This window comes from Salvia hispanica, chromosome 1 (genome assembly GCF_029641045.1).
Source record: "Salvia hispanica isolate PSC_SH4W2 chromosome 1, Shi_PSC_v1, whole genome shotgun sequence".
NCBI classification, from domain to species: domain Eukaryota; kingdom Viridiplantae; phylum Streptophyta; class Magnoliopsida; order Lamiales; family Lamiaceae; genus Salvia; species Salvia hispanica.
In genome coordinates this window covers 9,507,188-9,533,874 of record NC_142692.1, presented here as the reverse complement: position 1 = coordinate 9,533,874, position 26,687 = coordinate 9,507,188, and the positions used below count along the sequence as shown (strand labels likewise).

General features: G+C 38.3%; 3 protein-coding genes across 9 annotated transcripts; all 3 read left to right on the top strand.

Annotated features, from left to right (window-relative positions):
- The first annotated feature begins 156 nt into the window (after positions 1–156).
- LOC125218191 (glycosyltransferase BC10-like) lies at positions 157–2,303 on the top strand. Its single transcript, XM_089062507.1, has 2 exons — positions 157–1,251; positions 1,828–2,303. The coding sequence occupies exon 1, from the start codon at positions 172–174 to the stop codon at positions 1,237–1,239; it is 1,068 nt and encodes a 355-aa protein (XP_088918633.1). The 5' UTR covers positions 157–171; the 3' UTR covers positions 1,240–1,251; positions 1,828–2,303.
- A 6,236-nt stretch (positions 2,304–8,539) lies between these two features.
- On the top strand, positions 8,540–12,853 carry LOC125222899 (GTPase LSG1-1-like). Its single transcript, XM_048125779.2, has 7 exons — positions 8,540–8,925; positions 9,599–9,700; positions 9,781–9,867; positions 10,308–10,401; positions 11,030–11,086; positions 11,356–11,435; positions 11,522–12,853. Exons 1-7 carry the CDS (start codon positions 8,705–8,707, stop codon positions 12,624–12,626), a joined length of 1,746 nt encoding a protein of 581 aa, XP_047981736.1. The 5' UTR covers positions 8,540–8,704; the 3' UTR covers positions 12,627–12,853.
- Positions 12,854–17,770: 4,917 nt separating this feature from the next.
- On the top strand, positions 17,771–26,683 carry LOC125217667 (serine/threonine-protein phosphatase BSL2-like). 7 transcript variants are annotated; one of them, XM_048119186.2, is made up of 22 exons: positions 17,773–18,688; positions 19,170–19,230; positions 19,348–19,426; positions 19,514–19,593; positions 19,714–19,808; positions 19,881–19,980; positions 20,452–20,521; positions 21,233–21,334; positions 21,483–21,564; positions 21,961–22,140; positions 22,844–23,114; positions 23,197–23,431; positions 23,536–23,706; positions 23,973–24,211; positions 24,552–24,636; positions 24,731–24,829; positions 24,905–25,104; positions 25,191–25,266; positions 25,669–25,804; positions 25,913–26,052; positions 26,136–26,199; positions 26,284–26,683. In XM_048119186.2, the coding sequence occupies exons 1-22, from the start codon at positions 18,277–18,279 to the stop codon at positions 26,295–26,297; spliced, it is 2,991 nt and encodes a 996-aa protein (XP_047975143.1). In that variant the 5' UTR covers positions 17,773–18,276; the 3' UTR covers positions 26,298–26,683. The 7 variants fall into 7 exon arrangements, with proteins under 7 accessions (XP_088919131.1, XP_088919130.1, XP_047975141.1 ...); XM_089063005.1 differs by having other exon boundaries at positions 17,771–18,688; positions 22,844–22,960; positions 23,027–23,114; ... (1 more) ...; positions 24,731–25,104; positions 26,136–26,683; XM_089063004.1 differs by having other exon boundaries at positions 17,771–18,688; positions 22,844–22,960; positions 23,027–23,114; positions 24,731–25,104; positions 26,136–26,683.
- The last annotated feature ends 4 nt before the right edge of the window (positions 26,684–26,687 follow it).

The window sequence follows — 26,687 nt, the reverse complement described above, 5'->3', positions numbered from 1 at the left end:
TTCTTATTACCCGTTAGATATTATGGAAAATAAAATTTATATCTAGTGTTACCAAGCCTTTGACTAGAGTAAAATAAGCGCCAAATTGAAAATTCCCAATTTAGGAAAACAGAAAAAGCATTTATATGTGTGTGCAAGTTTTAGTATTTGCAACATCCAAAACCCTCATCAATGGGCTCCGCCTCAGCCATGGCCTCCGCCCTCCCCCTCCTCCTCTCTCTCCCCCTCCTCTACTTCTTCCTCGCCCCTCGCTTCCTCTCCCCCCGCCAAATCCCCATCCCTCCCTCCGACGAGCTCCACGACTTCTCCCTCTTCCACAAGGCCATCGCCATGGAATCCTCCACCCGCACCCCCCACCATCTCCCCGCCGCCAAATCCCACCTCTCCGCCCCCCTCCGCTCCCCCAAGATCGCATTCCTCTTCCTCACCAACTCCCCCCTCCACTTCGCCCCTCTCTGGGACCGATTCTTCTCCCCCGCCCCCTCCTCCCTCTACAACATCTACATCCACGCCGACCCCTTCTCCCCCCTCCCTCCCCTCCGCGGCGTCTTCCGCGGCCGCCTCATCCCCGCCAAGCGCACCCAGCGCTCCTCCGCCACCCTCATCTCCGCCGCCCGCCGCCTCCTCGCCACCGCCATGATCGACGATCCCGCCAACGCCTATTTCGCCCTAATTTCGCAGCACTGCATCCCCCTCCGCTCCTTCAACTACCTCCACACCTTCCTCTTCGATCTCTCCCGCCTCTCCCCAGATCTCGAATTCCCCAGCTACATCGAGATCCTCGACAAGGAGTCCCATCTGTGGGATCGCTACAACGCCAGGGGCAGAAACATCATGCCTCCCGAGGTGCATTTCGACCAATTCCGAGTCGGATCGCAATTCTTCGTGCTCGCGCGGAAGCACGCGCTGATGGTCATCAAGGACAGGAAGCTATGGCGGAAATTCAAGCTCCCCTGCATCAATGTCCAGTCGTGCTATCCCGAAGAGCATTATTTCCCCACAATGCTGTCGATGCAGGATCCCAGCGGCTGCAGCCATTACACTCTAACTAGGGTTAATTGGACCGGTACCGTGAATGGCCACCCCCACACCTACCACCCCCCTGAAATCTCGCCGCAGCTCATCCATCGCCTCAGAGAATCCAATTCCACTTATTCCTACATGTTCGCCAGGAAATTCTCGCCGGATTGCTTGAATCCGTTGATGGAGATGGCGGATTCGGTTATCCTCAACGACTGATCTTTCGCTCTAGTAAGTCGCTAAATTAGGGATTAACTGATTCATTTGCTAACTAATTTTGTTACTCCACATGTTATTCGTTTACCGAGTCTTGTGCAAGGAAATTAGTCTAATTTTACATTCAAAATCTTATCTTTTTGAAATTTGAGAGATGGTATAAAGTGATGGCCATATTTTTTGGTGGGATTATTAGTGTGTGATACTGAGAAAGGATGATGGGAATCCAATGGCCTTTGTCCCAACTCTGTCTACAGTGATATAGTCATGTGAACTACAGTAGTACTACTTTGTCATGTGCTATATCTTCTATTGAATTACCGATTTACCCTTTCACTCTACACTGGTGCTGCAACATGTTTGTTCCCTATTGAGGGAGAGGATATTGTAAATCTTTAGTTGATGTAATGGAGATTATGATGTTTACCCCAACATGTTATTTTCTTCTTGGTTGAACACTTGTCACCAACTTAGTAATGTTTATAATCTTGAAAAATCTCATTTCCCTAAAGAATATTTTGATGAGGATGCAGCCCTGTCTGATCCACAGTAGTATAAATTAATCTGCCATTGTTTTATTAATATGTGCAGATGAGAAAAAGGCAGAGTCTTTTGAGGCTGTGAAACGTGAGGATGTGGAGTGACCACGTGGGATTAGGGTTTCTGAGTGGCTATGAAAATAAAATGCCCTCAACCTTAGCAACCCACAAGTGAGAGTCCATCTGCAGCAATCCAAGAGGGCCAAAGTTTAAAATATCTGGGAACCAAACTATGTTGGTAGTGGTGGTTGAATGTTTTGAATTTCAATACCAAATTTAAAAATGAAAAGGAAAAGAAAAAGAAAAAATGGGATAGATTTGTTTGTGATTAGGACAATTTGGTCTTTTTGTTGTTCGTTATTGTACATATGTATGAGGTGTTCATTCTCATAGATCCTTGGCTTTGCATCTAAAGAGATGTAAAATTGTCAACTCTGCTGCCCCTTTTTAGGGAATTCAATGCAATTGTAAATTGCAAATACTATGAATTTCCTTTTTGAATTGAACCCTTTTTGTGTGTTCTTGAAATTCTTCTTCCTTCTATAACTTTTGACAATCCATTGCTTTGGGATTGGATTATCCTTTGCCTTTGGAGTTTCCCATTGGGTGCTTTAAAATGACTTTACTTTGAGAGTAACGACAAAATATGTTTGGGGAAGAAGTATTTGTATTTCATAAATGATGCATTGCAAATTGCAATTGCATCTCACTTATCAGGTTTAGTATTTCTCCTACTTGAGAAAAATGACCACTTCAAACATTTGCCTTCCACAGACTATAAATGCTATGTACTTAATTAAAGTTGAAAATCTAAAATTTTTGATGCGGTAATATTATGTGACAACGATCTCCCAAGTCCCTAAACACCTTTAACAAGTGTAAACTTTTTTAAACGGGACAAGTTTTCACAATGTCATAATTTCCGACGAATACATTAACATCACCATCACATTTCACAATCGTAATAATTTTTTTCCTTATTGAAGTTTCATCTGATTAAAAATGCTAAATATAGAGAGAGACATAAAATACAATGTCACAACCAAACCAACCAAGTGTCTTATACGTGCCTTATTATATTGCAATATTCCAAACATGAAACTATCAAAACATCACAATAACTATACCAATTATGCCACCCAGCAATGAATTAAACCAACCATTCCACAACATACAAAAAATTGAGTTGCACTTTCTTTCTCTTTTGAGGGAAAAAACAAGTTTAGAAGCCACCGACAAATACGCTATAACTATGGGACCATTATGTAAATAATTTTGTAATAAGTTAAAACAAAATTGAAAAGAAGAGAAAGAGATTAGTTGATGAACAATCCACCAAACCAGACACAAACCAAGGTAGAAGATATAAAATAATTAAGGGGATGGAAAAGATTGTTTGGATTTGTAATCAAAGGGCTATGATTGATTTTAAGGGCGTTGAATAAGTATGGTATTATTAGTTGGGATGTTGATATCTACCTTAACTAGAGTCTTCAACAAGTGTACATTAAAAACCCCGCCACCGGCTGGGAGACTTTCGGCCTTAATCCGCAAATCCGGTTGAGCAGGATTAGTCGGATTCCGCCAAAAGCGGATTCGGTACACCCGTGGTATAAAACAAAAATCATTTCCGAGGTTTTGTCCGTTTCTTATGCTTTAAAATTGGATTACTGTATGTAATAAAGTCACATTTATATTTATTTTCGATTTATAATAGTAATACTAAAATCTTCAAAACTTGATACAAAAATATTCATGACTTTTACCATGTGATTTTTTTTTTTAAATGTCTATTTATGGTCAAATTAAGCCTATGGAAGTGGAAATTAAATAACATGGACTAGAATCAGTCCACCATCTTAAATCACTATGCACCACACAAACTTCGATATAGGTTAGTAGTTCTTTTTTCAGCTAAATAGCTTTACTATCTAATGGGCTTGAATAAAGTAACTTCAGTTTTCGTGGGCCTCTCTTAAAAAGCCCTAATTACAATTAAAATAACCTACACAAAAATTGTTTAAAAAACTAACTAAAAATTTATAGTAATTATTATATGTCTATTTGATGTGACTTCTTAAGAGTGTTTTATGTCTTCAATTTTTTTAGTGCATTCCAAAAAATGTCATCATGTTTCATAAAATATTCTCAATTTCAACATTTTTCATAAAATGTTCATGGTAATGACTAATGACGAGACGAAAAAAAATACTCATCTTGCTATAGTGTGAAACCGACTAAGAGTCACATTTTTTTATTTGAGTCCATCCCTACTAAGAGTCATACTTAATTTTTATCATAAATAGTAAGTAGATCTCACGTTCCACTAACGCTCTTCACTCACATTTTATTATAACACCAATATAAAAAAATAGGTCCTACATTTCACTAACTTTTCTTTATATTTCTTAAAATTCGCATCCGGTCAAAGTGTGATTCTTAATGGAAGATAGAGGGAGGATGATATTATAAGAAATAAGAAAAGGGAAAGTTGATTGAGTTGAGAGAAGTGATAGGGTGCTATACCGCTACTCCCTCCGTCCCGCTTTAGCAGTCCCATTGACTTTTCTGCCTTCTTTTTATAAAAATGATAAAAAATAGTTAAAAAAGAGAAATGGTAAATTAAGAGAGAGAATAATATAGAGAAGAGTCTTATCTACATTATTGTCTCTCTTACTTTACCATTTCCCTACTTTAACTATTTTTTATCATTTTTACAAAAAGAGGGCAGAAAAGTCAATGGGACTGCTAAAGCGGGATGGAGGAGTATTAATTTTCAAAAACGTTAAAAATATTTTCACTTGGAAACGACCTAAAGTCAGAATTTTGAGGATCAAAAGCCATCTCTATTCTCTATAGATTTGGATTTGTACACAAAAATGAAGGATCCGAATTTGCTACACAAAAAAATGCGTAAACAAAAAGCTTTTTTCCAAAAAATATTGTTGATGACATACTAATGATGCAACTTGCAAGGAAAATGGAAACCGCTCAATTTAATTGAATATACCATCCATTATACTGGTCCATAGTTATTTTTCATCTATGCCGGTGAAAAGATTAGTCAAATCCATATAACCTCATTAAATTTTCATTACAAAGCCAGTATGTTGGTCCATAGTTATTTTTCATCCATGCCGATGAAATGATTAGTCAAATCCATATAACCTCATTAAATTTTCATTACAAGGAGTGTATGCTGGTCCATAGTTATTTTTCATCCATGCCGGTGAAATGATTAGTCAAATCCATATAACCTCATTAAATTTTCATTACAAGGAGTGTATGCTGGTCCATAGTTATTTTTCACCCATGCCGGTGAAATGATTAGTCAAATCCATATAATCTCATTAAATTTTTATTACAAGGTCAGTTAATTCAACTAAATGTACTTTACAAAATCTAGAGGAAAAGTAGAGCAGGATGTTCATAAAAATTTATAAACAGACAGAAACAATATGAACATTCCATACCTAATTAACCATTTTGCAGTATTCTTTTCACATTTCCACCAAAATTGTCTTGCCTCTAATATATTCCAAAATAAGTAAGCATACCAACAATCCATATCACTGTTATAACCTCATTTTGGCCTCGGTGTATCCTATAAACTTCTTGCTTGATCAACTTAGTGGCTACCATTTGCCAAGGAATTTTCACTACTTCTCTATTCAATAAACATCCAGTACAACCTCCTTAAATTTTGGAAACTAAGCATCAGTTTGAAAAACTTCAATCATCAATCTTGATGCTACTTCTTCACATACATAAGAGCACTCACAATGGATAGGCCATCTCAAGAGTCTATCTTTTTTCCTATTTCCACGTCAGTATTTTACTCACAAAACCTATCTCCCTGCAGTGGAAGGGCATATCTTAGAGTTATCTAACTTCTCATTTCATTTATATTTCATTTTTAATTATTGATATCAAATAACACGAGATAAATGATCAATAAAAGACAAATAAATTATAAAAAACATACTTAATTTTTTTTTTAAAAACATCCTAGATTTTTTTAAAAAAAATACAGATGAATACAAACTAAAAAACACATATAAAAGTCTAGAAGACAATGACTCAAGCGTCATCATTGTTGTAATCCTGACCCAATTTTCTCTTCATCTTGGTCATTGTTATCCAAATGTTTGTCTTAAATTCTTACTCCGATCTTTTGTTTCTTCTTGGTACAGCTTGTAGAACTTGAAAAAGAATGAGGTATGGAGGTATATATACATAGGGTTAAAAATAAGTATTGTATTAGAAAAAAATTTGCATGATAGGACCGATTATCGGCCCTATCTCCACAATTTTGGTGGGGGGGTGGGGGGATTGATGATCGGCCAAGGTCGACATCTCAGCCAATTGGGGTGAAGGGCAAGGGCTCGGTGACCGGCCCCCATTGTGAGTGCTCTCTCTAAGAAGTTAATGATCTATAATTTTTAATTGTCAATGATTTGATCAAAATCAAAGATGTCTGGATGATAATTTGCTAAAATTTGATCCAAGATAAAAAAAAAAAAAAGAAAAAAAGACTACAGTCCAATTTTGGTCTCTTACATTTGTCCAAAAAATTTTTTGGGTCTCATACATTAAGTTTGTGATCTTTTGGTCCCTAACATATTGTTTTGGTCCAAAATAACCATTTTTTGTTAGTTAACAGTCAAAATGTTTGACCAATTTAATAACTTAATTATAATTTAGGATTAAAGTCCAATTTTGGTCACCTACATTTTCCATAAAATTCTTTTTTGGTCTCATAAATTAAGTTTGTGACCTTGTTTGAGACCAAAAGATACCAAACCAATATATTAGGGACCAAAAGGTCACAAACTTAATGTATGAGACCAAAAAGAATTTTAGGGCAAATGTAAGAGACCAAAATTAGACTTTAGTCTAAAAAAAATATGTCATGAGAAGTTGACACTATCGATAATAAAAGAGTGTAGTGAAATAAAAAAAACAAATCTCCTCTTTCTTCCAAAATTAAAACCCTCCATTCTTCCAAAATTTTCTAAGTCTGAAAAACACGAAACGTCACTCTCTTTTCTATCTTCTCTCGCGCTCCTCTCCTAAGAACCCTAGCTCTGATTCCGACCAAGAAGCCCGATTCCGACCGATTATTGTTAGTTGTCATGAGTTGGATTACGCCCAACTCGCTGTTTCGTCACGCCGGCGTTCTCGGTGAAGTGATCGGTGAAGTGAAACACACATACTCGAGAAAGAAGAAGACGACAGAAGGACGTCGCCTGACGAACACGGAGCGTCGGCTTCGTCGGATGTTGTGGGTTCAAACCCTAGTTCTTCTTCTCCTCCGGTTCCAGAAGTCCGTTGTTCTCCGATTCTAGAAGTTGAAGACGACGAGGAAGCAAGTCGAAACAGAACCCTAGTCCTTCAGTGGACGACAATATTTTTTTGTGGATGTAACTGTGGTTGTTTTTTAGCGTGTATCGGGTGTAAATGGCTTATGACAATAGGACTCTATTGTTTTTGATGCAGTACCCTATGCCTATGGTTTTTTGATCGTGTAAATGTTCAGGACCAATTCGAAGTAAAAAATGAATATGAAGGACCACTTTGTATTGTATTTTGTTGTCCATTTATTGGTTCAATTTGTTGTCAGTTTATTGACATAGTCGACGAAGAAACAATCACATACGAAGAAGCAATCGCATAACGTTAGAAACCAATATCATTTACAAAATTTTGTACCTGTAAGTCTGCAATTGGTGTGCGTAAATGTAGGACCAAATGGAAGTAAAAAATTTATATGAAGGACTACTTTGTCTTATATTTTAGGATTGTCCAATTAGGGCTTACTGGCGATTTTTCTAAGAAGATTATGAACGATTCACTTCAAAATTCAAATTCGAACAACAGTGTTACAACAACAACAAATTCAAATTACTTATCCACTTCAAAATTCAAATACGATTCACTTTGCAAACACTACATCAAATTACTTGAATATACACAAAAGTGTTGCAATTCAAAGCCAGCTCCTCAAAATCGGCACCATCGACTGAGGTTGACGAAGAAGAGGCCCGAGCTTCGACATCACGATTTGGCTCGCACCACTTGAAGAAACGACATTCCTTCCTCTCACATACGAAGTAAAGCTTCCCTCTCGATGGTTTGCCTTGTTAAGTGACAATGCGGAGCACCGTCGTCTTCTTACAATAGCAGAAAGCGTAGCTAAATCAGAGGTCTTTGAAGTCACTAGTGCGGTCGCGATCGTTGTTGACGTCGACGGAGTTCCGGCTAAAACGTCGAACGACCCATGTTCGAAGGTGTTTGGTTGTTGCAGAGATGGAGAAAAAGAATTAGGGTTCTTGGGGAGGAAGAAGAAGAAGGGGCGGGAGAAAAGGGGGGGGAGGGAAGAAATTTGAATGAATTGAGTGTTGGATTTTGTGTTTAATATTAGAGTATTTTCACTATTTTCATTTTGGATTTAAAAATGTAAAATCTGAAAATTAAAAAATAAATTCAATTTGCTACCGTAATTAAAATAAGCTAATCGGATCAAATTTTTGCTAATTGACTGTTGACCGTCGAGAATTGACGGAACAGTAAAAAAAGACCTATGCGAGAGCTTTTTCATATGTCTTGGACTTACTTTTTAATAAATGAATGCTATAGACCAAAATTATAAATCTGATTATATGTTAAGGACCAAAAGAGGATTATACTCGTCATAATAGAAAAAAAAAAAAGAAATCAAAAATTGAGGAGATATTGGAGCAGGGTCATAATAATAGTGCTAACCAAACATAGACAAAGTCGAGGTTTTAGTGGTGGCGTCAGCGGTGACGATTTACATTTGAGAGAGCCTCCTTCCACCGTGCCGCTGCCACCGCCAAAGCTCGCTGACTGCACCCTATTTCTACGCCCCGCCGCCCTTGTTCTCCGCATATTCAGTTTCAATCAACATGCCCAAGGGAGACAAAAGCGTCCTCGGACGCGCTCTTGTGAAGCACCACAATCAGATGATACAGCAGACCAAGGAGAAAGGCAAGTTGTACCGTAGCCAGCACAAGAAGGTTCTCGAGTCCGTCACGGAGGTCAGCGACATCGAAGCCGTCATTGAGCAGGCCGACGACGCCCACCGCCTCTACTCCTCTCTCAATCCCGCCCAATTTCCCATCAATTTGTGAGATTTCTGTTTAGTTTTTGTTTGGCTTCTTTTATTCTTTCCTCTACTTCCCAAGTATTTCGAGGGGTTTTGGTTTCGCTGTTTACATGCGATTTAATTCTGTCGAGTAGCTACTGATCGTGCTTGTTTGAATTGTTACCTATGGAGAGGACATGATCACGTTTTTTGTGAGAAGAACTTAACGGTTAATTAGTAGTTGCATTGTTGTAATTTAATCCAGCAAATGAAACTCACACAAGACAATTTAGCTCAAGAATGTAGCTTGAGATGTTCTACCCTTATCCCAGAAACTCAACCGAGAATGCCGCTAACAATTTCCTCTCCCGCTCGTGTATAAAACCCTCTTTCACTTGATGGATACAATACATAATATCTCTCAGCTCTCGAAGGATATATCAGCCGCTGATTGAGAATAAGAGCCTCTATATATATACTTCATTTACTCAAATATAACCCCCTTAACAGCTTCAACAAGCTCTCGACTTGACAATTATATGCGCCTTTTGCTTATTCCTGCGTTAGCTGGATGCGTTAATTTTTATGCATATAACTTATTCGAGTCACTAATAGTGGCAAAATTATTATTGTAGAATTTTTCTTTTCTTTTCCTCTTCTCTTCTATGTTTGTGTTTTTTAATTAGGCTTGTGGGTATTTTATGTATTCTTTCAGGGATTCCGCTTCCAGCACAATTGATATGACGCCGGAAGAAAGAAGAGAACAACAGAAGAAGGAGGAAGCTTTGCATGCCAGTAGCCTCCGTATTCCTCGAAGGTATGATTTGCTCTGCTATCTAAATTTTGTTTTGTTGTCCTTTGTTTGTACAGGGTTTAATGCAAAAATGTCTTATCTAGGCCGCCATGGAATTCTAAAATGTCCGTTGAAGAGCTTGACGATAATGAAAAACGAGCATTTCTAGAGTGGCGCCGCAATCTTGCAAGGTCAGCAATTATGAAATAATAGCACAAATAGGAGTTGTGCAGTGTATTCACGATCACTTCTGTTAATATTTTATTGTGTTTGCAGTTTCTTTTTATTCCTTCATATGTTTTAGTTGAGATAGTTGATTTTTTGTAAAGTTAATCATACATATGCAGCATGCCCCACTTATTACGTGTAGACATTTACAGGGGTGGTTGATACTTCATGGCTCTAAGCCTCTTGACTTTCTCTGACTCAACCTCACAATCTTCAAATTTGACCTTTTTAAAAAAAAAAATATAATACATCGGCATGGCCCGCTTCTACATAATATAGATAGCTTTTTGTGGTAGAATTTCAGTCTTCAAATGTGCATGGGTTCTCAGCCTTCAGGGTTTGTCAAATTAATATGTTATTTAGTTTATTTTATTTTCTAAAAGTTGTACTCTTTTCATGTCAGGCTCGAGGAGAATGAAAATCTAGTTCTTACTCCATTTGAGAAAAATCTGGATATTTGGAGACAGCTTTGGAGAGTGCTTGAACGCAGTGATCTGGTGAGATAGTATATTCCAAAAAGTGGCTCTTTTCTGAACTTTTTAAAGCATTAAGTTGCCTTAATATGCCATTTAATTGTATCAAACATAGATACTCTGCCAAGTGCTTCGGAATGTGAGGAGTTGCACGATATTCTGAAGATTATTGTGATTTGTGATAGAAGACTTTGAGGACTTTATTCTGATCACTGATTACCGATTTCAAGCATTTATTTCTTCACGATTCTTTAAAAAAAATCTTTCTTCACAATTCTTTGAAAAAAAGTAGCAACGACAATGTTAACTGGGAACGATGCATTAATGCATTTTGAATGTGTCCTAAATGGCTAAATCAATAGGCATAAAGCATTGAACTCAAAAGAGAATGTGTCATAGTTTCTAGTATATGATTTTCTATTGCTCCGCAGATGTTTTTCTTATGTCTAGGGATTTTATGGTGATAAATGCCTACGGTGATGTTTAACCTAACAAAGATGTCTAGATATCTAGGCAAAAGTGAATTATCCTCGTAGAATCAGAAAAGTAACTGTTTATTTCTCTTGCTTTTGTGAATGTTCACCTGTTGATTTGTATCATGCTGATAATTCCTGCCGAGTGCTGACCCTTCTTCAATTGTTTGTTCTTGAAGATAGTGATGGTTGTTGATGCAAGGGACCCACTCTTCTACCGTTGCCCTGATCTAGAGGTAATACTGGAAGTTAGATAAAATTAAATGTTTGGTTTCTTCTCTTCAATTCTAGTAACTTATGTAATTTCTATTGGATGTCATCCACATTAAAAAAAGTGTTGAATTGAATAGGCACCGGCTTTAGCTGCTAATCAAGAACTGTTTCAAACCGATGCACCTCTTATTATCTTCCGATATTTTTAAAAGCTCACTACCAAGTTAAGCATTTTACGTACCAATATTTTGACTAATTGTTCTAACCTGTCATGGATGTTACCAAACTATAGGCATATGCACGAGAAATTGATGAACACACAAAGACTCTACTCCTTGTGAACAAGGCAGATCTTCTGCCGTTCTCTGTTAGGTTGGTATTGTTACAGTGCTTCTGTTGATTTCCTGAATTGTCCACTCTTTAGTCCTTTGAAGAATTGTTACATGAATTTTGTGCAGGGAACAATGGGCTAATTACTTTCATGAACATGGCATTCTCTTTCTTTTTTGGTCAGCTAAAGCTGCCACTGCTGCTTTAGAGGGGAAGGAGTTCAGTCTGTCTATTGGTACTCAGCAAGACTTAGCTGATGCTGGAACAAAAGTATATGGCAGAGATGAGCTACTTGCCCGGCTGCAAGCTGAAGCTGAAAAGATTGTCTCATTGAAAAGCCAATCGAAGTCCATTGACTCGGGCTCGTCAGGTGTGCATTGTGATGATAAAAGTGTTTCTGGGCTCGCACCACATCGAAATGTAGTTGTGGGATTTGTTGGATATCCCAACGTAGGAAAGAGTTCCACAATCAATGCTTTGGTGGGAGAGAAGAGGACTGGTGTAACTTCGACTCCTGGGAAGACCAAACATTTCCAGACATTGATAATATCCGAGAAACTTACTCTCTGTGATTGCCCTGGACTGGTGTTTCCATCCTTCACTAGTTCAAGATATGAGATGATTGCATCTGGGGTCTTGCCTATTGATCGCTTGACAGAGCACCGCGCGGCTGTGCAGGTGGTTGCAGATCGAGTGCCAAGATCCGTTATTGAGAGTGTCTACAAAATCAAATTGCCAAAACCCAAGCCGTACGAATCACAATCACGGCCCCCTTTGGCAGCAGAGCTTTTGAGATCATATTGTGCCTCTCGTGGGTACGTAGCCTCGAGTGGACTACCAGATGAGACCAAAGCTACACGCCAAATATTGAAGGATTACATTGATGCGAAGCTTCCGCACTATGAAATGCCACCAGACTTTTCAAATGATGAAGTTGGTGCAGACGAATGCAGCTCTCCACATGAATCAGACATTTCTGACGATGAAGACCCTCCAATTGCCACAGACGAACCTGCCATCGGTCTGGAGCACGTGCTGAGCGATCTAAATTCTTTCGACATTGACAATGGATTAGCCTCTGCCAAGACTGCTGTTAAGAAAAGGGCAAGTAAACCTCATAAACAGCATAAGAAGCCCCAAAGAACGAAGGACAGGACGTGGAGGGTAAAAGACAATGACGGGGATGGGATGGCAGTAGTCAGGGTTGTCCAAAAGAGCCCTGTGATTGCTTAAAAGGGTCCGTCTTCTACCTCATTATTCTTTACTAAATTTTGACTTTGTTTTGTGTGGGATGTATTAACTCACTTTTCTAGAGGGCCTCTGGTTTCTTAGGACAAAAAATTAGATCATGTAGAGACAGACATGATTGAAAACATGTTTATTGATGATGTATTCCGAAATCCGAAGTATTGATTTATAGGATTTACTTATTTGTGGGAAATAAAAATCTTCTTGTAGTATATATTAATGTCTTCTCTGTATATGTAGTGTCATGATCTCTAGGTCAGATTGTGGAAAAAATTGGCCTGTTCTACAGAAAATTAGAGCATGAAAAATTGAGGAAGATCTAGTCTTATGAAATTAGGGAAAAGCATCCTAACATGAGTGCTGAAGTAGAGAGAGAATCGAGATGGAAGATTTAGCTTCAATCGTCCTTAATTGATGAAACTTTAATCTTGATGCTATCAGTTAGCTCCAATCTCTCTTTCCTAATACTCCTACTAGTTATATTTTTGATTTTGGTATGTCCAAAAAAATCAATCCTCTTTTATTCTTGATGAGAACGTGACTCGTTCTCTATTAATAAAACTTTAACAATTTTTTTTTCTCTTTCATTCCCATTTTATCAAATTTGCATTAAACTTTGCGTCTACTATTATTTAGATTATTATATTATAGATTATTAAATTATTAATAGCAGGTGTAGGAAGTTTTTAGAAAGAGTTTGGAATTTGGTTGCATATAGTTATAAATGTACCGTATGATTCGGAATTCCGTTACATGTCGATAGATGAATGAGATCACTGGACTTTCGTAGTTTCCTATAAATTATTTGTATTGACTTGGTTGGAAGCACTATTTTGATTTTTCGAATAGTAGGAGTAGTACTATGTAGATAGTCAAAGTATTAGAATATTCTACATATAGCTAGAAAAATCAAATTTCAGCAGCGGTATCAAAAGCCAAAAGGTATCTTTGACCAACAACACACAAAGAACAAAGTTGCAAACAATATTCTAAAATTTCCACTTAGTTACTTTATCAGTGCATAATTCAACTTTTCGGATCGATTTGATCATTGGTAGAATTGAAAACTATAGCATATATATACAATACAAAATATTGAAATTTAATGAATGGTAAATAAATAAAAAATTATAGTAGAACACAAATTTTTTCTCAAAATATTTTAACTAAACGTTTCAAATTTGAAGATTCGTGCAACTCAAGTCAATTAAACTGAACTACACATTGGACAATGCACTAATTCACAGCTAAAACTGATCAACCCTTAATCCGATCCGATTTATAAAACACTAGTTCTAGTTGCATTGTAGTAGTACTTCCTCTATTCCGCAGTAGTAGAGTCATTTTTCTATTTCGGAACGTTACATTATAGTAGGGTCATTTCCCTCTTTAGCAAAAGGTAAAACTTTTTCCCTCACTTACTTTATTCTTTTTTTTATTTTATTCTCTCTACTTTTCCCTCTATCCTACTTTTATTACTCTCTTTACTTAATATGTTTAATCTCCGTACTGAAAAGGAGTAACTCTACTCCTATGAAACAGAAGCAGTATATCATTTTTGTCATCCCCTGCATCGAATGCATGCGTATGTAGGAGGGATAGTTCATCTGGGCACTCAAAAATTTGTTTTTGTTTATTTAATGGTTTTAAATTATAGGACCATTTTTATTCTTTTGCTAGGTAAAATGACTCGAGCAAAGGACAAATGACTTGCAAAATCAAGAGTGGTTTAAAACCATGTTTGACTGCATGAATTCTAGGTTCTTGTGTTTTTAGAGATTTTTGGATAGGGTCGCTAATATGGACTAATTTAGTTTCAGAATGTGAGAATTGTTTTTAAAAAAAAATCACAAAGCCTCGTGAAAATCTTGTTAAATTCATCATGAGCTTTGAGCATACATTGGAACACTGACATGGCTATTGAGAATCATGTACTACTATCTAATAACTTTCCATTTTATGTATTAAAATTATCAATACAATGATATAATTTTATCAATACAACATGTAAATTTAAATATCAAGACAACGACATAAGTATATAACACAAGAAAGTTGATAAAGTTATGTCTTTGTATTGATATTTTTAACATACAAAATTGAAATTAGTTATTAGTTATTACTGTAAATTAGTTAGTATTTGATCACACTCCAACACATACCATATAACAAGAGATACATGACTCATGTTTTCACAATTATACTAATGAACTCGTGAAAAATGACGGTTCCAAAATATATACACCATAAAGGATACGTACGGAAAATCATAGATTGTGATGTATCTAGTTAGTTATACATTCATTTTGACTTGTTCATGGGTGATGGTTACCATAACCCATAATCCTACGTCTTAGATAGTACTCCCTCCATCTCATTGCAAGTGATCAACTTTTCATTTTGGATTGTCCCACTGATTGATTTTTTTTTGGCAAAAAATAACATTTACTTTCTCATACTTTAATTCTCTCTTTATTTTTCTACTTTATTAACCATATTACTCTATTCTCTCTTCATTTAACTTAATAAATGTATTTGTCTTAAATCACATGCCGAAACGAAATTGATTACTTAAGCTGAAACGGAGGAAATAATACTTTAGATTATGTTTTATTAAATTTTAAATTAATAACATCCCATTAACTTATTTGGTAAAACTTTTATTGCGTAAAAATCGACTGAATTTATTACTATTACAATAAATAAGAATTTTGAATTAGTCATTATTCATAGTTTGGTTATGAACTTGAGCTTAAGACTAATTCAAATAAATAATTTTCAAATATTTTGAAGTGTCAAATCTTTAACAGATATATTTGGGTTTATGATTTCAACGACTAAAGTTATACTCAATTGTCTTATTACAATCGAGTTATATTCATTTTTCGATCATCTCAATAAATTAAGCCATTTTCATATAGAACAAATTTTAACACACTTAAAGCCATTAAAAGGCTCCTAAAATGGGTGTTTTGTTAACTTACATAACTAGTTAAAACGCGTAGGTGCGTGTTTAAAAACGCTTTAGCCTATGCGGTTTATACTTATTGAGTACACGAGCAAATAAACCATATCTGCTTGGTTGTATGGTTGGCTACAGAGATAGCCTGAAAAATGCTTGTATTTACCCTGGTGTAGGCTAAGAGCATCCGCAATGGTCGGCTAGCGACCGGCTAGCCGATTCTTCGCGCTGGCCGGTCGGCTAGCCGAACCATTGTAGGCGGCCAGCGGTATACCGGCCAGCCGATCGGCGTGGGCTGGCCGATTGGTGGGCGCTGGCCAATCGGCTAGCCGCCATTGTGGCTGCCCGATCGGCCAGCGATCGGCCAGCGCCGATTTTTGTATTTTTTTTTTTTTTACAAACCTATATAAACGCGATTTTCGTTTCATTTTCATGTGCACCACTTGTTTTAACGAGTTTTCTCTCTCTCTAACTTTCTGTACAAGAGCATCATCGCGCGATGAGTAACGCGGGTGGTAGCGGTGGTGGTAGTGGTGGGGATGCTGAGGAGTACGAACGGAGGATCAGGCAGTTGGCCTACGGAGGCGCGGCAGACATGTGAGATGAGTACCTCCACATCGGTGAGTCGACAGCCCTGAAATGTCTGAAGGAGTTCTGTGGGGGCGTGATAAGCGTTTTCGGTGAGCAGTACCTTCGAAGCCCTACTCCCGAAGATTGTCAGAATTTGATGCAGATGCACGGGGAGAAGCATGGGTTCCCCGGGATGTTAGGCAGCATAGATTGTATGCATTGGGAGTGGAAGAACTGTCCGACTGCCTGGAAGGGGGCCTACACGACCGGCTACAAGTCAAAGAATCCGACGATAATCCTCGAGGCCGTAGCTGATTACCGGCTATGGATCTGGCATGCGTATTTTGGGGTAGCCGGGTCGAACAACGACATCAACGTCCTGAACTCGTCTCCCCTCTTCAACGAGAAGTGCCAGGGCGTCGGTCCAGCCGTCTCATTTGTGGCCAACGGCAACCGGCATGATATGGGCTACTACTTGGCGGATGGGATATACCCTCGGTGGCCGGTCTTTGTGAAGACGATCAGACAAACAAGTGATGAAAAGAAGGCCTACTTTGCGGAACGACAGGAGTCGGCGCGCAAGGACGTGGAGCCCGCATTTGGTGTGCTCCAGTCTCGATGGGCGGCAATTAAGGGTCCAACGCGTTTGTGGGATGTCGGATGCGTTTCCCAGATAATGTACGCCTGCATTATCCTGCACAACATGATCGTCGAAGACGAAGGCGTACAACTGACTAGTTGGGTCAGTGACGATGAAGCCGGTCCAAGCCACGGAACGGTCACCCCTAGTGTACGACGTGGGGTACCTCTCGATGAAGCCGGCCGCCTCAAGGAATTTGCCAACATGCGCCAAGTGGATGCTCATATTCAACTCCAAAAGGATATAATTGAAGAGTTGTGGGCACGGAGGATTGCACGGCGATAGTTTTTTTTCTTTATTATGTACCTTCTTAAATGTAAATTTTTTTTATCTATGTAACTTTTTTAAATGCAATTAATGAATTTTCCCGTATATGTGTCGTAAATTTAATTCCGTAATTTAATCGTAATTTTAATTCCGTAAATGTAGTATATTTTGAATTATTTTTATTGCGGCTGGCCTATGGCTGGCCTAAATCTGATGTGGCAAGTGGATTTTTTAGTGTTGCTGACGTGGCAGGGGAGAGAATGGCTGGCCTATTGTTGGCCTAAGCACCATTGCGGATGCTCTAAGAGCGTATTTAAAACATAGTCACACTTGATTTCTCTCACTTAATTTTTTTTCAATTGTTTATTTTATTTACTTTTATACTTTATTTTTTGATTCAATTTTACTTAATTTCCACACTCATAAGAAATGCGATGAGACAGATGAGTATGACAGAAATTGGATTAAATCATAACAAATGAAATAAAACTCAATTCCCTGGAAGCAATCTTCATGCCAAAGGGCCGTATTCTGTTTCCCAGATTAAAATTGGATCAAAACTAGACAAATGAAATTAAACTCAATTTCGTGGCTGCATTTTTCATGCCAAAGTGACGTACTACTATTATTTTTGTATCTTAATAACAGTGTAAGTATTTTGTCGAAAGCATATGAATACACAGTGTTGTAGTTGTAGGCCTCGTTTGAGTGAAGGTTGTACCGAAATTCGAAGTTACCAAGTTGGGCATTCCGAAGATGTCGTTATTCCGCCGTCGCAGTGTTTAGTCGGAGTGCCGTACACACATTACACGCACTTCACCCAATCATTTATACCGCCACTGTAACAAAACCCCAAACCAATTTCACTATAATTTTTCTCCTCTTTTTCTTCTTCATCTCTTTATTCCACACCAGATATTATATCTATATTTTTTTGTAGAAAAACAAAAGAGAGAGAGAGACTCGATTGGGTTTGACATACACAGAAGTGCGCGTTTGCATTGCCTCCTCTCCAACTGAATTCCTCATCACGCCTTCCTGGATACATAGATTTTTTTTCTGGGCCAAGATTTTCAAGGATCGGAGCTAGGGCTTGCTTTTCTCTTCTGGCAGAATGAAGATTGAAAATACGAATCGCTGAGGATTTAGCTCCGATCTTAGTGTAAAGCTTTGAAATTTAGGGTTTTAAGTTATAAATGGACGTGGATGCGGCTATGGCTACAGAGCCCGATCACGATCCATCAGAGCAGCCCGCCACGGCTAATGGTGGGGACCACACAACCGAATCCGATTCCTCGTCGTCTCATCAGCTGCAGCAGCAGAGTAGTAACAGCGATGAAGCTAATGATAGCAGTAATAGTGGTGGTGCCGCGGTGCCTGGCCCACGCTGTGCGCCTACTTATACTGTGGTAACCGCTATAATGGAGAAGAAGGAGGATGGTCCTGGGCCGCGGTGTGGCCATACACTGACAGCCGTACCTGCCGTTGGGGAGGAGGGGACTCCTGGATACATAGGCCCCAGACTAATTCTTTTCGGAGGAGCCACAGCACTTGAAGGGAATTCTGGCGCATCAGGAACTCCCTCGTCAGCCGGAAGTGCAGGAATTCGTATGTGCTGTTTTAATTTTGTAATGTTTTCGTTGATTTCAGATTGCACATTTCAAAGGTTTATCGGTATATCTATTTTTTTTTTGTTATATATGCTGAAAGATGGCAATTTGCGTTAATCTTGTGCTTGGTTTGATTACTGCTCATGTTTGTTTATGGTTGGAAATGGATTTCTTGACTTTGAATGTCGCTAAGACCTCCACGATAGCTGCTATAATTTCTGATGAGTGCTGTTGAAAGAATCATCTTGTAGATTTGGAGTTGAAATGTGAATTTTTGATTTGTTTATCACGGATTTTATGACAAGACCTAGCAGTGGAGGTTCGAGATCTGTAGGTTGTGTAAGTTAGTTACGCATTATCCATGTTTTTGTTGTAACAGGGAAGACACAAAGTAAGCATCAATGTGCCTGAAATTGGTTCTCCTGTTATTCTTGAATTTAAATCTATCAATGATACTGAAGCATAGCTTTTTGTTGTAGGGTTGGCTGGTGCCACTGCTGATGTACACTGTTATGATGTTTTGACGAATAAATGGTCTCGGTAAGTTTAGTTATTAAATTATCATCATGTTCTCTACTCTTCATTTCTGATTGTTACGGGCATGTTTTCTGTTACTTTGAACTTTCCATTAAAGGCTATAACTTCAAATCTTTACAGTATTACTCCAATTGGAGAACCACCCACGCCTAGGGCAGCTCATGTGGCAACTACTGTAGGTACCATGGTTGTTATCCAGGTGTGTGGACGGATGTTGTGTTTTAAAAGTCGCCTCATTTTCTTCAATTATGCATACATTCTCACATTATCATTGTTCTCCTTGCAGGGTGGGATTGGACCAGCAGGTTTGTCTGCAGAAGATCTTCATGTTTTGGACCTTACTCAACAACGGCCGAGATGGCATAGGTTAGTATTTTCTACAATTGAAGTTATGCACATATATCTGCATTTACAACTAATTCATACATTCCTTCTTTATTAGCAAATTATTTTAATCTGTGTCACCTGAACTTCCCTTTTGCTTAGGGTTGTGGTTCAAGGTCCTGGACCAGGGCCTCGCTATGGCCATGTCATGGCTTTGGTTGGTCAAAGATATCTTATGGCAATTGGCGGAAATGATGGTTAGCATTTTGGTTTCGTCCTTCTCCAATTTGTTATTTCTGTAAGAAAATAATTTTGTGTGTGTTTCTTAGGTAAACGTCCTTTAGCTGATGTATGGGCTCTGGACACTGCTGCAAAGCCTTATGAATGGCGGAAACTGGAACCAGAGGGTGAAGGTCCGCCACCTTGCATGTGAGTTTGTCACTTGTGACCCTTTAGTTCTCAATTTCTTTTCGTTCCATTCATGTTCTTTCCGTTCGTCCTTCACATTTTCTATCTAAATTAATGACGTCCTGTTTGATCTTGCTTAACACTGACTGAAGTCATTAGTTGAGTTTATTTTACTTGACTGGCTTACGTAAGAAAACAGTCCCGTTAGAGAAAAATTCTAATATCTTTCTTACCGTTTGCTTATTTGAGTAGGATATATCCAACAGGGGCCTAGTATTTCATGTTTCTACTACATTGAAGGCCTATAGCCCACAATTTTTTATTTAAACTACAAGTTAGACAACTGGTTGGTGAAATATTGGAGCTAGTGATTTTACTTTCCAGTGCGCTCAAATAGAAACCTCTTGTATCCTCTTGTGTGCCACATGTGGATCTCTCTCCTATCTAAACTGACTTATCAAAAATATTTTGTCTTGCATCTCGATTGTCCAGGTATGCTACTGCAAGTGCACGCTCTGATGGTCTTCTTCTGCTTTGTGGTGGGAGGGATGCAAGCAGTGTGGTTAGTATGGCAACCAATGAACCGAAGTGTTTGTTTCATTTTTTTACATCATGCTCTGTTCTTTATGTGGAAGCTTTAATCATAATATCATTTGCATTGTCCACTCAAATAATGTACTTGCATGCTATCTTTGACTAGTACATACTGCACAAGGTGCGAACATGTCCAGTCTGTTTTGGTTAGAACTGCCGATATCGATGCTGACAAAGTCTTGGGGGGGGGGGGCAGTAGTTCCCATTATCTCCTCACTGATGCATGAACAAGTATAATAATAGTTCGAAAACGAGTATATGACTACTCCCTCCGTCCCGGCTAAGATGACACATTGCTTAGCCAGCACGAGATTTTAGGAGTTATTGATTAAAGTGTTTAATTGGAGAGAGAAAATGTGGGTGTAAGTATTAAAGTAGAGAGATAAAGAAAGATGGATATTTTAATAAGAGTGAGAAAAAGTTGTTGAGTGTATTAATTGGAGAGAGAAAGTTTCTAAAAAAGGAAATGTGTCATCTTAGTTGGGACAAACTAAAAAGGAAAACGTGTCATCTTAAGCGGGACGGAGGGAGTAATATAATATATACAGTAGCCGTGACGAAGTCAATTACCTGAATGAATCATCGATTTGTTTGTTGTAATAATATTTTAACAAAGGTTGTTTGCAGTGAGAATGCCTCATTTCACTGGTGGTCCATTTACATTTCTACTCTTGTGCAGCCACTTTCTAGTGCATATGGCCTTGCCAAACATAGAGATGGTCGCTGGGAGTGGGCCATTGCTCCTGGTGTTTCTCCGTCTCCAAGATATCAACATGCAGCTGTAAGTTCTTTATTGTGACATTATATGTTCATATCACTTGATTTTAGCTTTCAGTTACATAAAACAAAGTTTATTGCTATTATATGTTCATATCACTTGTCTTTCATCATCTCAGTTGAAAAACTTATAGCTGTAATCTTGTAACTAGGTTTTTGTTAATGCACGCCTTCATGTATCTGGTGGGGCTCTTGGCGGTGGACGGATGGTAGAGGACTCATCAAGCATTGCTGGTACCTATTAAGTTTGCTGTTGCTATGTCTCGTCATCTACTTATATTTGAGGGGTTTTTTGGTTTTATTTAGTCCAAGCTTTTAGTTCTCAGTACTTCTACTACAGGTTGGGAAGTTGTATTGGATTTTGCATAAGTGTTTTAATCAATTTTGACCGTCTAAATGCTATTGAGATTTTGGAGTTGTAGATTAAAATTGAAAATATGTGGTTGATTGTATATTTATTCATTGACGGATCACTTTATATTTGTGGGTCTGACAGAGGTTTATGATAAATGGCTATCAACAAAATTGAAAATTGAAATAGGTGCTTGAAAAGAGAAACCTGAGTTATTCTAAACAAGGTGATGAAGTTAATATGTCAAGCATACCTTTCTTACTTACTTTTCTGTGTAGTTTTGGATACTGCTGCTGGAGTCTGGTGTGATACAAAGTCTGTTGTTACTAGTCCAAGGACTGGAAAATTCAGTGCTGATGCTGCTGGTGGGGATGCAGCGGTTGAATTGACGAGGCGATGTAGGCATGCTGCTTCTGCCGTTGGTGATTTGATCTTCATCTATGGTGGTTTGCGTGGTGGTAAGACAAGATACCTTCAGCAAAGAAATGCTATACACTATTTGCTTGACATCCTGACTTTTTATAAATTTATGCTAACTGCAATTGTTATATTATTTAATGTTTTTTGAACGTAAGGAATCAAAATTTGATAACCTGTCTATTGAGGAAGTTAACATATTTCGAGTTGGAATTTAAAGTTAAAACTGAAATTAGTACTCCTTCCGTCCCATAGAAGATGTCACACTTGTGGGACGGCACGAGATTTTAGGAGGTTTTGTTTTGTGTGTTAAATGGAGAGAGAAAATATAATTTTTATATTAATGCTAGAGGGAACTTTTTTCAAAAATAGAAATGTGACATCTTTTGTGGGACAAACTAAAAAGGAAAGTGTGACATCTATTATGGGACGGAGGGAGTATTTACTATGCTGTCAAGTTATACTATGCTTATGTTGGATGTAAATAAAGGAGATCTTTGATGATTTCACGAACTATGATGTAACTCAAGGCTGTAAATTTAAGTGTTAAGGTGCTTCTTTATTACAGTGTTGGGATTTTTATTTGCCTCCTTTGCTTTACCAGTTAAGTGGCCCCTAGATCATGAAGGTGTTCAGGAAGAAATTCTTCTATAAACTTTCAAACTGCATGTCATTCATATATAAAAATCTGTGATGGTTGGGAATGCAGTCTATGATAATAGTTGGAAATATTTGTTGCCACAGGGGTGCTGCTAGATGACTTGCTTGTTGCTGAAGACCTTGCTGCTGCAGAGACAACTAGTGCAGCTTCTCATGCTGCTGCTGCAGCAGCATCCAATATACAGCAGGGGAGGTTACAAGGTAGATATGGATTTACTGAGTACAGAAATGGGGAACCTGTGTCTGATGCTGCTGCCGATGGTGCAGTCGTGGTTGGAAATCCTGTTGCCCCTCCTGTAAATGGTGATATTTATACAGATATAAGCACAGAAAATGCAATGCTCCAAGGTTCCAGGTAAATGGTGATGATCTCATTCTGTACTTTGCCTATCTGGGTTGCTTCAAGTTCAGTGACTAACTATGGTATTCCTGGTCAGAAGATCTAGCAAAGGTGTTGAGTACTTAGTTGAGGCTGCAGCAGCAGAAGCTGAGGCTATCACTGCTGCACTAGCAGCTGCCAAAGCTCGACAAGTTAACGGAGAAGTTGAGTTGCCTGATAGAGATCGTGGGGCTGAGGCTACCCCCAGTGGGAAGCAAATATCCTCTCTGATCAAGCCTGATTCTATGTCAAATGATTCAGTCCCACCTGGAGTTCGGCTTCATCATCGAGCAGTAAGTGTCGCTATAAGGAAATTATACTTTTGACGATGTTTAGTGGTTTTTGGGTATAGGGTGGTTTAATTTGTTTATAAGCATATGCTATTGATAATTTCCAGGTGGTTGTAGCTGCGGAGACTGGTGGTGCTTTGGGTGGTATGGTGAGACAGCTTTCAATTGATCAGTTTGAAAATGAAGGCCGGCGTGTTAGCTATGGAACTCCAGAAAGTGCAACAGCAGCTAGAAAACTTTTAGATCGCCAAATGTCAATTAACAGTGTACCAAAGAAGGTATATTTTCCACAAGACATTAAAAATATACTCTGGTGTGCCATCTGGTTAATAAAAGGAATATACTGGGGATGAACTTCATATTTCTTGAACTGTCAAATGTGACAAAATATGCTAGAGATTTACATTTTTTACATTCCTAATAGTTCCCCTAAGATTTTCTTGGCCTGACATTTTACTGGTTTAACTCATTTAAGATCATGGTAGTTGTATCCTATATTCTATATTGATAAAAGAATTCTTAAAGTTGAAGATTACCTGACCAGGTGATTGCTCATCTTTTGAAACCTCGTGGTTGGAAACCTCCAGTTCGTAGACAATTTTTCTTGGATTGCAATGAGATTGCAGATCTTTGTGATAGTGCTGAAAGGATATTTGCAAGTGAACCTAGTGTTCTGCAGCTGAAGGCCCCTATTAAGATTTTTGGTGATTTGCATGGCCAATTTGGGGATCTAATGCGACTTTTCGATGAGTATGGATCACCTTCAACTGCTGGAGACATAGCGTATGTTCTTATACTTTATAAATTTTATTATGCTGCTACAGTATCTTGACTGTTCAGGTCTTGCAACATGTACTTGCATATCCTGTAAATATGCCTTGCCGATTTGGTACCCAATATCACTATTAACACTCTTCACTAATGCACAACTTCTGCTGCATGAACACATTCCCTTTGAGTTAATGTATACATGTGTGTATAGTAATGCAGCACATTTGTTTTTTGTCTGAATGCATGAATTCATGAAGCATACCCACAAAACACAGAACTTGCAAATCTTCCATCTATCAAATTTTGGTACCATTTGATACTAAGTTGTTGACTATGTAACGTCTATTATCAGATATATTGATTATCTGTTTTTGGGAGATTATGTTGATCGTGGCCAGCATAGTTTGGAAACTATAACCCTTCTTCTTGCAATGAAGGTACTAGTCAATTTGTCAACTTTCAATTGGGTTCTATCTTCTCACTTACAATTCATCTTATACATATTGACAAACTGGCTTAACAAATATATAGGTTGAGCATCCCCATCAAATTCATTTAATTCGTGGTAATCATGAAGCTGCAGATATTAATGCACTATTTGGCTTTAGGATCGAGTGCATTGAGCGTATGGTAAATCACAGCACTTTATACTGTCTTCTTTACATGGGATTAATGCATAGGCCTTCTAATGGTTTCGTGAACCAGGGTGAGAGAGATGGAATATGGACATGGCATCGGATAAACAGACTGTTCAACTGGCTTCCTCTTGCTGCTCTAATAGAGAAAAAGATCATTTGTATGCATGGTGGTATTGGGAGATCAATAAACCATATAGAACAGATTGAGAGTATTCAACGCCCAATTGCAATGGAAGCGGGATCTTTAGTTCTTATGGACTTGTTATGGTTAGTACATGCATTTGCTCATATGTTTAATGATTATTATTATAATTTCTTGATTTTGTAACATTTATGTGGATGTTTCCTTGTAGGTCTGATCCTACTGAAAATGACAGTGTAGAAGGACTGCGGCCAAATGCTAGAGGTCCTGGGTTGGTAACCTTTGGGGTACGTATCCCACAACAGTTAGTTATCTCTCTCTCGCTCTCTCTGTGCATGCACAATATATGTGTGGGTACTTTGTATTCTACTTGTGAAGAGACCTATTTCTGTTAAAAATGGTTTTAAGATCTGCAGTAGGGCCGCCTCCTATTATCTATTTTAATTCAAACAACAGTTGCAAGTGCTATAAACTTCATTAGCTTGAGATTCCCATAAGTTCAAGTTATGTTTTGATTGATCACACGAAATCAATTTTATATTAACTCTTCAGTATGTAATTATCTCGTACAAATTTTATATGTATTCAATTTTTTTCCATGATGATGATTTGTTCTAGTATAGAAAGGTACAGTGTTCATCATAGGTTCTCTGTTGTTCTATTGTTAATAAAAGTTTCTTTTTTTTCAGCCCGACCGTGTTATGGAATTTTGCAATAACAATGATCTCCAGTTAATCGTTCGAGCACATGAGTGTGTGATGGACGGATTTGAAAGATTTGCTCAGGGGCACTTAATCACACTTTTTTCAGCAACAAACTACTGTGGTATGTTCTAACTTAATACAAAGATTATGGGCTGTGTTATACGTTCTATGCAGTTGTTGGCTTGTTCTTATTGGGGTTATAATATTATCAATTCTAAAATATCTGTAGGTACTGCAAATAATGCCGGTGCAATTTTGGTTTTGGGTAGAGATTTAGTGGTTGTACCCAAACTAATCCATCCCTTGCCGCCCGCAATTTCATCTCCTGAAACTTCTCCCGAACGCCAGATAGAAGACACGTGGATGCAGGTACACTACTTTAATAATTATGCAGGCAACATGTCTTTGAAAGCATATGCATCAAGTTTGATCATCTCTCCCTCTGGAATCAGGAGCTGAATGCTAACAGACCACCGACACCAACCAGAGGCCGCCCTCAAGTTGCTAATGACCGAGGTTCTCTCGCTTGGATTTAGGTTCCACTTGCAGAATGTTTTCTTACTCTTCTTCTAAGCTCATGCTAACACCTGGGATTTCCAGTGGCTTGTACATAGCATGATCCCACCGTGCTTCTGGAATCTATTCCGCGGACTGCACACGATGACTGGAGAAGTCAGGACTGCACTTGGCTGTGATGCAGGCAAATCGGGGCTCCAGAACGACCTGCTCCGGCATGCAAGTTGAGCCGTGCGATAGCTGCTGAGTCTCGTTAGCTCTAAGTTTTTGGCTCCATGTAGATGTATTATTGGTTTGTTTTTTACTCCATGATTGGTGAGGTATGAGGTGTTTTCTCTTATGTGTAATAGAGGGTGTTTGTGCTTGTGGAATTCTTATTTTTATTCGATACTGTGTATCATATAAAAAGTGTGCCCTTTTTGGCTGACATTTTGTTTCACACCTATCTAATGGAAAGGGGAAATCGAGCTTCTTGTCCTTTCAACATT